This window comes from Microtus oregoni, unplaced genomic scaffold (genome assembly GCF_018167655.1).
Source record: "Microtus oregoni isolate MIOR12 unplaced genomic scaffold, Mior012 000040F_ref0000088, whole genome shotgun sequence".
NCBI classification, from domain to species: Eukaryota; Metazoa; Chordata; class Mammalia; order Rodentia; family Cricetidae; genus Microtus; species Microtus oregoni.
This window is the reverse complement of record NW_024543207.1, coordinates 16,391-30,913: the sequence shown is the minus strand read 5'-3', so window position 1 is coordinate 30,913 and position 14,523 is coordinate 16,391. Positions and strand designations below refer to the sequence as shown.

Here is a 14,523-nt window from a genome sequence, read left to right as displayed (position 1 = left end):
TGGCTTTATTTTATTTGTGTCATCAGGGTTTAGAAATAGTGTTTCGAGTCGGAGTAGCTCTTCTTCAAATGAATCAGACAGAATTAATGCAACTTGACATGGAAGGGATGTTGCAGGTAAGTTCATGATTTCTTGTATGTTTCCAGATTTGCCATTAATAAATCATTTATAGTAATAATTCTGCTTTCATTTGTTATTGCTTAGCATTTTCAGAAGGTCGTTCCACATCAGTTTGATGGTGGCCCAGACAAATTGATCCAGTCAGCTTACCAAGTCAAATACAACTCAAAAAAAATGAAAAAGTAAGTATTTTGTGTGATCTCGTAGTTATGGAGCTTATTGAGGCATTTGGCAGGTCAGTAGACGTGGGGTGTCCCTGTGAAAAGCCCCACATTTTCCCTCCACAGGCTGTAAAATTTTCACCGTATTTGGTAGTATTGGCTTTAGTACAGCAAGGGTGACGTTAGACTATCATCCTGCTTTCAGTAGTGACACACAGGACCACTGCACGCTGCTTTTAAACCCCTTCCTTTCTTCCTGATGGTAGCTAGACGTGTGTAAGTGTGCTGCTATCTCTAATATTTATGATTATCACTCTTGGCTCTAGGCATTGTACATGCTCACACTCTACCACCAGGTTGTACACCAAGCCTTCTTACTTAAAAACAAAGTTAGTCGTTCCCCTGACATAGGTTTCCTCTCAGCCCCATCCCAGGGCTGCTTGAGTGCAGCCCTGAGGAGAGGTTGAGATTTTCATCTTTTTATTCTTATTTCCTGGAGGAGCTTTGTGTGGCACAGGTTTCAGTAAACAAACAAGTTCAAGATCAGTCGCAGTTCCTGGCTTAATTTTTTTTTCTCTTAAAAATGTTAGTGTATTAAGAATTACAGCTATTAGAACTCTTTTCTAGCTTTCAGTACTTAAATGGTCCTTAGCCTAAGGTGATAGTTAAAATTCACATCAATGGGGCTTCTGCCATATAACATGTTTCTAAACTGCGGGGCTTGTAATAGTACGTTTGTTGTTCTTTTGAGACAGTATCTCAGTTTGTAGCTCAGGCTGGCCTTGAACTCTGACAGTCCTATTTAACCTCCCACATAATAGGATTAAAGATATGGCCACCTTATCTGGTCTCCTCCCTTTTTCAAAATAAAATATTTTGTTCCCTTATATTACTTAATATAGTTAATTAAACCAATTAATTTAATATTCTGAGTACAAGATATTTCGGTCTTCTCCAGGTCCTCAGTCTATAAATTATTCCTTCTGTATTTTATCTTTAGGCTCTATTTGTTTGTTTTTTAAATTACATTTATGTGTTCTGTATGTCTGCACTCACAGACAGGTCATCCGACTTGGTAGTGCCTCTGCCTGCAAATCCATCTCCCCAGCCCTTTCTCTGTGTTATTTGTGACGTGGTCTTACTTTGTAGCCCAGATTAATCTCCAGGCCAATGCCTCATTTTCCCTCTTGGTGCTGGGGTCACAGGTATGCCACCATGCCTGGCCTTTTAAATATGTTTTATTCTCTTTGCTCTAAGGTCAATTTCACTGAGTTTTGACTTAAAAGTACCAAAGCAAAACCAATAGAGTTTTTATGAAGTTTAATTCTAAAGGAATGAATAGTTTTTAGTCATTAGCTTAGCTTCACACCATATTTTAACTTTATTTTTCAACCAGGAAAATACTCAGATATACCAAAAAATAGATTATTATGATAAATATCCATATTTCCTATCTAACTTTAGCAATTGTTAATACTTTGCCATATTTATTTTCCTTCTTAGAAATTATAAAATAAAGTACAGAAACCGTGATGCCATATTTCCTGATATCTCATGCCCATTGGTATAAAATAAAGTCGTCTGCTTTCCTTGCTACATGACTTCCACAGCTTATCAGTGATGTCATTTGTGCAGGGTGTACCGGAGTGTTTTCTCCACGGGTCGGGTCACCTACAGTGGTTCTGACCTTTCCTCCTCTGCCCATTTGACTACTGTGCTATTTTTTCTCATATAAATTATTTCAAATTATACCTCGAGGAAAAGTAAAGAAATATATTTTATGTTAATATGCCCTTTTAAATTAAATAATTTAATTGCTTTTGAATGAAAGCATACCTTTAACTTTCTCTTTTCTTTCTAGACTTGAAAAAGAATACACTACGATAAAAACGAAAGAGATGGAAGAGCAAGTTGAAATTAAAGTAAGCATTCCAGGGTTAAGATCGCTGCAGATGCATGCCTTTAAGTCAGGAATTTGATAGTAGATGTTAGAGTGAAATTTGTATTTACTGGCATCCTCCTGTAGTTCATAGTAGGATGACGTGAGAAGAAACAGATCTTTCTTTTCTAGTTCCTCTTGAAGTGAAAACAGACCCTGGAAATTGCATTCTGCTTAAACATAATTGTGAAACTTGCAGAGAAGCTGGCTGTGTGCTGGGGTCTAGAGTGGAGTGATCTGAGGCCGACTGTGTAGAGAAGCTGGCTGTGTGCTGGAGTCTAGAGTGGAGTGATCTGAGGCCGACTGTGTAGAGAAGCTGGCTGTGTGCTGGAGTCTAGAGCTGTGTGCTGGAGTCTAGAGCTGTGTGCTGGAGTGTAGAGCTGTGTGCTGGAGTCAGAGCGGAGTGATCTGCGGCCGACTGTGTAGAGGAGCTGGCTGTGTGCTGGAGTCTAGAGCTGTGTGCTGGAGTGTAGAGCTGTGTGCTGGAGTCAGAGCGGAGTGATCTGCGGCCGACTGTGTAGGAGGCAGCATTGGTGAACTAATTTGTCTGTTGTGCTATGGCAGGATCCCTTAGCCATGCAGAATTTTCCTTAAGCAAATATTGTGCTTTGAATTACTGTCAGGAAGCAGGTAGATTTTCAATTTGAAGGACGAATAAATATATTTTTTGTAGTCTGATATTTTTATTTGTCCCTCCTGTAATCAAAAAACATCCTTTTTAATTTAGAAAATACTAGTTTCTGTAATAATGTAGATAAGATCATACATATCTAGTATAATGGGTTAACCTGTATCAGTAGAAAAACTAAGTAAACTCAGACATGTCTCCCAAAATTTCAAAAAAGCCTAAGACTTGTGTCCTTGACTGTCTCAGACCCTAGTGCCTCCACCTCCCAAGTGTTGAAAGCTGTAGGCGTCTGCCATGTGGCCCGGGAAAGACTGACAGTCTTCCTGCTGTCAGCTCATGTGTGTTATTTATTTGTGTATGACTGTGTGTGTGCGTGGGCATGTGTCACACGTCATGGTGCACTAGGGGGCGACTTGCAGGTTGGTAGTTGTCTTTCTACCATGCCTGCCCTAGGGATTAAACTCAGGCCATCAGGCATGCTGGCAAGTGCTTTACTGTAGAGCCCATCCCTCTGGGTCAAGCCAAAGAGTTCTTTTTTGGGCTGGGGGTGGTTCCTTCCTTCCTTCCTTCCGTCCGTCCTTCCTTCCTTCCTTCCTTCCTCTCCCTCCCCTTCTTTCTATTTTTTAAAACAATCTTTTTTTTTTAAATTTTACAATAGTAATCCTTCCCCTCCCCTCCCCTCCTCTCCTTCTGCTCCCTCCACCTTCCCCCTACCAACCCCCCCCCCCATCCACTCCTCAGAGAGGGTGAGGTCTCCCAAATGGGGCCTCAAAAAGTCAGTCACATCACATAGAGGCAGGACCAAGGCCCTCCCCCCGTGACTAGACTGAGCAAGGTCTCCTTCTATAGGGAATGGGCTCTAGAAAGCCAGTTCATGCACTAGGGATGTATACTGTCCCACTGCCGGTGTCTCACCAACTGTCCAAGCCACACAGCTGTCACCCACATTCAGAGGGCCTAGTTTAGTCCTATGCAGGTTCCCCAGCTGTCAGTCCAGAGCCAGTGAGCTCCTGCTAGCTTGGGTCAGCTGTTTCTGTGGTTTCCCCACCAAGGTCTTGACTCCTTTGCTCATATTATTGCTCCTCTCTCTTCGACTGGCCTCCAGGAGCTTGGTCCAGTTCTTAGCTATGGATCTCTGCATCTGCGTCCATCAGTTACTGGATGAAGGTTCTATGATGACAGTTAAGGTAGTCTTCAATCTGACTGCAGGGGAAGGCCAGTTCAGGCACCCTCTCCACTATTGCTTAGTTTCTTAGCTGGGTTCATCCTTGTGGATTCCTGGGAATTTCCCTAGTGCCAGGTTTCTCACTAACCCCATAATGCATCCCTCTATCAAGATATCTCTTTCCTTGCCCTCCCTCTCTGCCCTTCCCCCAACTCCACCCTCCAGATCCCTCATGTTCTCTCCTTCCTCCTCTTTCCTCTCTCCCTTCCCCCTCCCCTTTCATCCTCCCCCCTGCATCTAATAGAAGCATAAGGGACATTGCCAAACTCTTTTTATAAGACTACAGTTATCCTGATACCGAAATCATGCAAACATGTAACTAAGAAAGAAAAGTATAGATCAGTCTCCCTCATGAACATTTGTAGGAGCTGATGGCTGCGTTCCTGCCACCCAGCTCCCAGCCGCCTGGCTAGCTTATGCCCCAAAATAACAACACACAAACTGTATTCATATAAATACTGCTTGGCCCATTTCTATTAATGTGTGTAGCACCACGAGGTGATGACTTACCAGGAAGATTCTAGCCTATGTGCATCTTGGGTCAGAGCTTCATTGCCTCTGCCCTGGAGAGGAGCTGCATGGCGTCTGCCTAACTTCCCTTCTTTCCAGCATTCTGTTCTGTTTATTCCACCCACCTATGTTCTATCCTATCAGGCTAAGCAGTTTCTTTATTAATTAACCAATGAAATCGACAGATTGATATATGACACTCCCACATCAAACATTGATGCAAAAATACTCAATAAGATGTTGGCAGACTGAATCCAAGAACTGATCAGAACAATCATCCACAGATCCCAGAGATGTAGGGATGGTTCAACATAGGGAAATATGTCAATGTAATCCATATAAACAAAAATATGATCATATAAAAAATATGATCATCTCATTAGATGCTAAAATAAATTAGACAAGGCTGTGTGCATCTACAACCCAACCCTAATCCTAACCCTAATAAAAGGCGGCCCATTATTAACACTGTGACTTAGGAATCCTCTTGAGAATATTTGCAAATAAACGTTTTTTCTATTTCTTCACAGAGGTTACGCACAGAAAACAGGCTTTTAAAACAACGCATTGAAACATTAGAAAAAGTGAGTAAAATGATTACTGCAAGTTTCTGTTCCATGCTTACCGTTTAAATAGAGCAAACTAAACAATTTGGTATGTACGTTCCCTAAGTGAGGTGCCCACCTCAGCTTCCCCTGCTTACTGTTCTTGCTACGCACTCACAATGAGCACGCTACGTAATCATAGAATTACATATTGATACCATTTGCTTTTTTCCTCATAGGTCCTCTAAAAAGTATGACTTAGGTGGGAATACATCCTGACAGATGTTTTAAAGATAAATTTTAAGTGTTCCCTAGATTTTGAGCCACACATTGGACGTGGCAGGGGCTCTTTTAAGGCCTTCCACACCAAACTTTATATTTAGTCAAAGTGATGATAAAGTCTGCTTTTATGTTCATTTTCAACACTAAGTAGTTTTATGACTCCATGGTTGTTAGAATTGTCTTATATCTACTCATTAGCTTTTCCTTTCTGTTTCATGTAAAATAACTAGCAAGCAAGAAAATTTTCTATTTTTCTTATTATGCTTTCGATAGAATGTATTTTGTAGTTGTGTTTTTAAGAATGAATTGACTAATATAGTGTAAGAGTCTTCTTGGGCTAGGCATGTAGCATGTACTAAGTCCTGAGTTCAATCCCAGCACCATATAAACTGGGCATGGTGATGCATGTTCATAACCCCAGCCCTTGGGAAGTGGAAGAGGGAGGGTCAGAGGGTCAGAGTCATTTGTGTAGTTTCGGGCCAGCCTATGCTACATGAAACTGTCTCAAAAAAAAAAAGCAGCCCAACAATTTTTCTGAATTGAAAACAGTTGAATTCAGAAGGTGTTTTTTTAAAACTAAAGGTTGAGAGTAAGTTGGTGTGTATCTGCTCCTCAAGGACCAATTATATTTAAAATCTTCTTTAAAAGTTTATAGATTGATATCCAAGAAAGAATGATGGTGGCAATGTTCCATGGTTTTATATTAATATATATTATATATTTATTTATATATAATATATAAATATGTATATATATATATTTATATACATTAGTTGCACACAGGACAGGGTATTCATTACAACGCCATTGATGCTGCACTGACCGCCATGCTTATCTCAAGTCAGATAGCTCCTCTTGTGCGATTGGATTGAAGCGGCTGGGAAAGCGGTTTGACTTTCCGGTGATTCCACACACGTGTCGAACGTCTCAAGTCCTTGTACTTTGTGTTATTCCTGCTTTCGCCAGATAGCCAGTTTGCAGTAAAATATGCAACTTAAATTATTTTCATTATTAGAGTTAGATACTTTCACAGAGAAAGCATTATTTCATCGACTCTTCAGAATAGTAATGAAGACCTAGGAAGGTGTGGTTTTGTGTCTAGAAGGGTAAGTGCCCGTTCTCACGGCATGGGACCTTAGTTTTGACAGCAGTTAGAATTCTTAGGAACTTAGATCTCGTTGAATTCTTGAACCGAAAGTGTACTTCCTGGATTATTGTTAAGAGTTTAAGTTGAACTTAAGAATTCCTGTTACTTTGTTGCCTCGTTTCTCGTTTTCTGGTGCTGTTGCACCAGCGGCTGCTGTGTTTGTGAGCGGTGTACTGCTGAGCCGAATCCCTTCCTCCCTCTGGAAGTGGTTTGATGATGTGACTAGGCCTAGAAATAAATATTTAAAGGTACATTTTCAAGAAAAAAAATACTTTTTTGTCCTAAGTAATGAAAGATTTATCTCTTTTAGAGACATGATAAGCTGTCCCTATTTTGATTTGTTTTTTAAGATTTAAAAATAAAAATACATTTAAAAAATAATTTAAGTATCCATTTTTATTAGCAATGAAAAGTAAATGGAATTTGGGTGTGGGTGTTTCTTATTCCTAATTTTATTACTTTGATTTCCTGTCTTTTTATATTTCTATCTAAATTTTTCCTTTTGTAGGAAAGTGCTTCCTTGGCAGATAGATTGATACAGGTATAGTTTTTTTATTTTATCTTTTTTATTTTTAGTATTTTCACTAACCTCTAAAGAAAATCCTAAACTTAGAAGTTCATACTTAATGCATGCAATTTTACATGCATTTTCCCAAAAAATAATTCTTTGGGCTGGCATATGAATGTATACGTAATGTTTTGGTAAATGTACTATTTTTAATTGAATACCTACCTCTCTGCACGTTTTAAAGCTAACCTTATTTTTAAAGTATTTCAAATGATAAGCAGTGGATTCTGTGACATTAACCACTGTTCATTGAACATTTTAGCCCTGCATGTACAACTCCATAATATTGCATGAATTGCTTTTTTTTTTTATCAAGTAAGAGAATTGTTCTTAAGACTGTCAATTGAAAATTTCATTTTGTTTCCTCAAATTTGCTGGAGCAAAATAACAAGCTTCTAGCTAATAATTACCTCGGCTATTCTATTCTCTAAGGTGTCTTTTTTTTTTAACATGTCAAAAAATAACTAAACCTCACAAAGGCAGTCTTTCTTAAATCTATTCTAAATTGCTTTATACACACACAAAAAATTATGTCCTAAGGGACAAGTGACAAGAGCCCAGGAGGCTGAGGAAAACTACCTCATAAAACGGGAGTTGGCCAGCATCAGACAGCAGAGTGATGAGGCCAGCGCTAAGCTGGAGCAGGCTGAAAGCACCATCCGGGAGCTCCGGCACCGGCACCACTGGGTAAGGACCTGGTAGCCTTCCTCACCTCCCCAGCTCGGCTCTGCGGGAAGCAGTAAGACTCCCCAGTGGCCACCATGATTCCTGGTTTTTCTTTTTTGTCTGTATATAAATATACATAAATATATTTTTATGCTATATTCTAAGTCATAGGAAATAAGCAGTGTGCAGCTGCGTTTTAGATTTGTAGGATCTCTTTTATAGGGGGTAATCCTGACGTCAGCTGGTGTTTGATTCTTGCAAAGTGGTTATTACTCAACATTTAGAATATGCGCACTTAAAGCTTTCATAATGTTGACAGCCTATATTTTGTGAAATAGTCTAGCTTAGACTTCCTATATCAGAACACTGAATTATGAGTTAAAGTGCATGCTTACATTTACTTGGAGAGGAGAAAAGTTGTCAAAGACGGGGAGTAATTCTTAAAAAACTGGGAGGCAGTGGTGCACGGATGGGCATCACTTTTACTCAGCAAAGTTTAGAAACACCGCCATCTGTATTCAAAAGTGTAAACATGTATTTTTCTCAGTAAAGGCAGTTAAGAAAAATGGATGTTTTAAAATAATATTGAAATGGCCCAGCTGCAATAGTTTGTTCTACCTTTAATCACAAGGCATGGAACAGAAACACAGTTCTTCACAGTGAGATGGAAATGGCTTGTCAGTGCAGTGCCGTCTGTTTGGAAGGAAAATAAGTTACCATGCTTGGACCAGCTGCAGCTTTGATGCCGCGAACGCTGAAACCATGTCAACAGAAGGAACGCAGGTTTATAGAGGAGAGCGGCCTTCGCAGACTCCACACTCACTTTCCCACAGACCTGCATGTGGAGCTAACATTACCAGCGAGAAAGCAGATTCTTACAAGGAGGGTAGTCTCTGACATTGCAGAGATAAAGCGATGGGCACACAGAATAGGTGAAGTTTATAGCATAGCCTTGAATGAACCCAAGGCCAAGTTGTGTATCCGAGATACTAAGATGATTGTAGAAGTTGTTGTGCATCCGAGACACTAAGATGATTGTAGAAGTTGCATTTCCAGAAAATGAGAGCTACAGTGTACACACACATTTCTTACAGAGAGCAGTGACTGAATGTTAGGCTTGTTAATGTGGCCTTGCTTGTATGCTTCATTGAGAATTCTAAAAATCTTATTTTGTGTCAAGAGAGAAAATGTTATTTCTGTAGCTATAGCTGAAGTTTTATAAGTTATTTGGTAAATTATTAATGTACCTTTTTCTAGTCGAGACAGAAACGAAGGTGAAAATAGTAAATATAAATGGTTCAATATATCGAGGGACCACTCACGTTCTTGTGCGAAGGCTTTGTTGTGTAAGCCTGTTCACGGTGCTTCATGTCATGTCTATATGCATAGTATGTGCAAGAACTTTATATGTGGGTTATTAAACTGGAGCCAGTGTTTTAGATGATAAACAAGATTAATGTTAAATATTACAAACAATTTCTGTTTGGAACAAGAAGGTGAAAGTTTATTTCACAAAATCAATAGCCCTGCCCTCAGAATTAAGATTCAGATATTTATCTTATCAATGTACAAAAGTATAGGAAATTTGAAGTGAGAGAATCATAATCTTATCCATAGCAGATTATAAAGAGAAGACGCGCTAGAGTGAGAACAGTGTGGCTGGACACTTGGTTAGAGTCTCCTTAAATACACCTTTACGGATGTCTGGACGCTCACAGTTAGTGTTTAGAGCCCATAGTCCAGCAGGAGATAATGAATTTCTGCTACAACTCCTACCACCCTGTCTGCTACCGCCCCGTCAGCATTTCATATGTTAGGAGCTTTAGGCTCAGATGTGGAACTAGGGCTAGTCCTGCTTTGATAACTGATCTTTGATATTCAGTGAACTTCTGTTTGATTTCAGAAATGATTTAAGCAGAGTCGGACCATTTTAGGTCTCATTTTTTTCCCACATAATTTGTGAAATTTAAATGTGTAGTTTGATGTTTTAAATGTCGAGGGTTGTGTAACCCCCATATTACAGTGGTAATTTCCACCATGTCCTGTGTTACAGTTCGTTCTCCTTGCTCATCCCATCAACCTGTGTTACATACAGTTCCTTCTCCTTGCTCATCCCATCAACCTGTGTCTGAATACTTTGAATTTTTCTACAATTTTCTCTAAGTGGAATTGTTGCCTTTTCTATAAGTGGAACTAGTTTCTTTTAGTTAGCATATCAGTTTACTTTTATTTATGTATTTTGTGATTTTTTTTAGTTGTGATAAAACATATACAAAATACAAATTTACCATTTAAGTAAGTGTGGTTCAGTGGCATTGAGTCTGTTTCCATTGTTATTAACATTACCACTGTTTTTATAAAAATTTCTCATGGTTTTAAATTCTGGACGCAGCCAGGCGGTGGTGGCGCACGTCTTTAATCCCAGCACTCGGGAGGCAGAGGCAGGCGGATCTCTGTGAGTTCGAGACCAGCCTGGTCTACAAGAGCTAGTTCCAGGACAGGCTCCAAAACCACAGAGAAACCCTGTCTCGAAAAACCAAAAAAATAAAATAAAATAAAAAATAAAAAAAATAAATTCTGGATGCATTCAGTAAGAAACAAATAAGCTTACTGTAGTGAAAAGGCTTTAAAAAATGACACATTTAGTCAGTGTGGTTACAGTGCATATGTATTGACAGGGCTTGAGAGCTGGCTCAGTGGTTAAAACACTGTTGCACTTACGGAGGATCCATTGGCTTCCCAGTGCCCACACAGGGGCTCACAACCACCTGTGGTTCCAGTTCAGCTCTGTCTAGTTTCTGTGGGCATCTGGCATGCACGTGGTGTGCGTACCTCCATGCAGACAAACACTCAGAAATTAGAACACAGAACGAGACTGCTTACAGGAACACGCAGAGTTCCTGGAGCAGCAGGGTGGGATCAGAAGGAAGCAAGTGGAGCTCCCTCAAGGCTAGGCTTGGATGTGTCTTGGTGAGGGTGTGCTCCCTTCAGACTAGGTGGAGGGCTAGGGCTAGAGGAGTGGGCGGCAGCAGGTCGCAGTCCGTCTGTGGGACTATAGTTCCCGAGCATTTGACAGTGGGACAGTAAGAACCTGCAGTACCTGGATTTTCACTTATTGATGAGGAGAGAGCGTCTTTGGCATATGGTGGTTATATAGGGGTTATTATTCACAGCCAAACTTTTATGTAATTTCAGGATATGATATTTGAGTAGGCCAATTCTATTTGTTGTGCAAGAGGAGAAATTTTATGTTCCCATACTTAGGAATATGGTGGATGTGTAGGCAGAGACTGCTTGTTTGTCCCTGGCCGCCCAGATCCGAAATAATCACACAGAAACTATATTAATTGCAATACTGTTTGGCCAATAGCTTAAGCATATGTCTAGCTAGCTTTTATAAAGTAAATTAACTCATTTCTATTATTTTATATTTTACTGTAAGGTTGTGGCCTACTGGTAAAGTTTCGACTAGGTCTTCTGCAGTGGCTACCATGGCTCTCCCTTACTCCTACTTCTCTCTCTCTATGCTCTGTTTGGATTTCCTGCTTGGCTTTACTCTGCTAAGCCATTGGCCGAAAGCAGATCCTTTATTAACCAACGGGAGTAAAGCATATTCATAGCATACAGGGGGGAATCCTACATCAGTGGATGTACTATCCAAATTTCAGGCTCCTGTGACAGCAGGTGGAGGAATTGATTTGGGTCACGGTTTGTTCACTGGACCTGTTTCCTGGACCAGTGGCAACTTTCATATCCCAATGAGATGGTGTAGGAAGCTTGCTCCTCATGGCAGCCAGGAAGCAGAGAGACTCAGTGTCTCTTTCAAGGGCACACGCCCCCCCCCCCCCCCATATCCTTCTTGTTGGTTGTTTTTTACTCTTTGTTCTTTTGGGGGCCCACCACCCAGCTCCCAAATAAATCCACATGGAATTTTATTCTTTCTTATGACTGCCTGGTCTTAGCTTGGCTTGTTTCTTGCCAGCTTTTCTTAAATTCCTTGTCTACCTTTTGCCTCTGGGCTTTTACCTTTCTCTAGTTCTGTATTTCTCTTCTTTCCTTCTTATTTGGTGTCTGGCTATGTGACTGGGTGACTGACCCCTTCTTTTCTCTCTTCTCAATCTCCTCCCTATTTCTCCTCCTATTTATTCTCTCTGCCTGCCAGCCCCGCCTACCCTTTCCCTGCCTTGCTATTGGCTGTTCAGCGCTTTATTAGACCAGTTAGGTGCTTTAGACAGCTCAAGTAACACAGCTTTGCAGCGTAAAACAAATGTAACATAAAAGAATGCAGACATCTTTTTTTTTTTTTTTTTTTTTTTGGTTTTTTCGAGACAGGGTTTCTCTGTGGCTTTGGAGCCTGTCCTGGAACTAGCTTTGTAGACCAGGCTGGTCTCAAACTCACAGAGATCCGCCTGCCCCTGCCTCCCGAGTGCTGGGATTAAAGGAGTGCGCCACCATCGCCCGGCGAATGCAGACATCTTTGTGTCATTAAAACAAATGTTCCACAGCATAAACAAATGTAACAGACTTCAAGTAACAATTCCACAACACACCCATTTCCTAAAGGTTTCATGAATATTTCCTTTTCTCTGAGGGACATTCAGGATCTGAAGTACAGCAGTTGGGCTCTTTGGTGAACATGGTGGGTTCAGTTGCAGAGATCTGGAAGGAACAGGCTAATAGGGATGTGTGGCCTCTGAAAGTTTGTGTAACTTGACAGCTGAGAGTGACTCTTGCCTCTGAAGTTTCAGGAGTTAAGAATGGAGCCTGTCAGCCCACAGTTTTAGGCACAATGTGCTAATTGAAATGGTGGTGAGGTGGTTTGGATGAGAATGACCCCAACACTTAATCCCTGTTTAGGAAATATTTGGGAGGTTGGCCTTGTTGGAGGAGGAAAGTCTAGGGGTGTGGGCTTTGAGAATTTAAGCCTCAGTCTGGCCCAGTCTCTGTCTCTGTTACTGTTCCAGAGCCATGTCTGCCTACTTCTCTAAAACTGTGAGCAGCCCCCAGCTAAATGCTTTCTTCTTTAAGTCACCTTGGTCATGGTGTCTCTTTACAGCAATAGAACAGTAACTAAGATGGGAAAAATTAAGGATGGAAAGTTTAGAGCATCTGTGTCAAAGATTTCAGAATCAGTAGTATCAGGATTGTCCACAGTAGCGATGTCAGCTCTGTAGGGTGTAACTCTCACTTCAGGCTGTGTATGTAGGGATAATAGCATTCAGTATTCCCACCAACAGAGGTTTGACAATGAACAGACTCACAGTTGTAGTTCAAGAGTTTGTTCTTAGTTGTGTGCACTGTGTGTGAGGTGTGTAGGTCTGAACATATGTGTGCAGTACAGATGTGACTCCATCTTTGCAACTGTTAAGCAGTCTATTGGGAATACTTTATACCAGATAACTACAGCTAACTACAGCCTGTCTCTTGGTATCTGTAGGGTGATCGATTCGAGGAAGAACACTTAATCCGTGTCTGCTCCAGGTTCTCACATGGCGTTACATTAGCATACACCCTCCACACATCCTTCTGTATACTTTAAATAGTTTCTAGGTAACTTGTGCCCAATTCAGCATAGTTAATGTAAATAAATAGTTGTTATATAGTGCTTAGAAAATAATACCAAGAAAAAAGAAGATATGTTTAATATAGTTACAGATTTGTAAAACTTTCCTTCCTTGGGTTGTATGGGGGCTCCGTCTGTCTTTTATCTCAGTGATTGGACATCCATGGATTTGTGTAGAGTTGGTTATTTCATTAATTTTCCAGAGTGGTGGTTTCCATTTCTTCTCACTTGTGCTGCACTTAGCAGTGTTCTTCTAGAGATAATATTTCTGTCTCTCTTCCTTTACCTCTTTCTTCCCTCCCAGCCCCTCATTGGAGCCTGTTTTGTATCACTCTGGGTTCATAGATTTTGTTTATTCAATATTTCATATGTTCTTTAATGGTTTAATGCAGTTGGTACAAGGATTATGTCATACTCATTTAAATTTAAAAAGTGTAAGGCTTGTCTTTTACTTATCATTGGAAATTGCAGATTTTCCTAAATAATTTATTTGAGAAAGTATGTTCAGTAGCACATTCGAGTTTCTCATCCCTGTTATAAAATTGATACCCTCTTGTGGTCTGTGAGGGCATGCACACACGTGTCATATATTCTTAAAGACACACAAATATACACATACAAACATGTAAACTTAAAAATAATAATGTTTTAAATAAAGTAATTTTGGCTTTGATCTAAAGTTTAAATGTATTATATTTATATATAGTGTTTGCCTTTCATTTTAAATAAGAAATAGAGGTCACTGTAGTGAAAATATTGTTTTCTTCACATTTCTTAATCATTAGCAGTAATTAAAAATAACAAGATAAATTTCCATTTTAAAGAATTTATGTAATTTTTGTAGGTATTAGAAAGAAATCATTTAAATGATAGGTATTTTTTGATAGTACTGGGATTTGAATGTAAATCTCACGCATGCTGGACATGTGGTCTAACAGATAGCTACGTCCCAGCCTGTGTTTTACTCTTTGTCTTGATACCTGAGTTGCACGTAGTGACCAGATTCATTCTATAGCCCAGAGTAGCTTTGAATTTTTAATTCTCTTCTCTTACGCTTCCCAGCTGCTTCAGTTACAGGCAGGAGCCACTTTGCCGGATGGATTTAAAAGCAAAAGCAAAAAGGAAAAACACAGCCATTTCGGGCAAAATGGGAGGGATGGTCTGGGAGC

At 40.0% G+C, this 14,523-nt stretch overlaps 1 protein-coding gene across 1 annotated transcript in view; it reads left to right on the top strand.

The window, feature by feature from the left end:
- LOC121433603 (EVI5-like protein) overlaps positions 1-14,523 on the top strand; it is a 94,664-nt gene that overhangs the window by 66,933 nt on the left and 13,208 nt on the right. The window contains exons 8-13 of the mRNA XM_041632089.1: positions 27-116; positions 205-302; positions 2,143-2,203; positions 5,114-5,167; positions 7,066-7,098; positions 7,666-7,812. Of these exons, the coding sequence (XP_041488023.1) occupies positions 27-116; positions 205-302; positions 2,143-2,203; positions 5,114-5,167; positions 7,066-7,098; positions 7,666-7,812 (483 nt within the window). The remainder of the gene's footprint in view (positions 1-26; positions 117-204; positions 303-2,142; positions 2,204-5,113; positions 5,168-7,065; positions 7,099-7,665; positions 7,813-14,523) is intronic.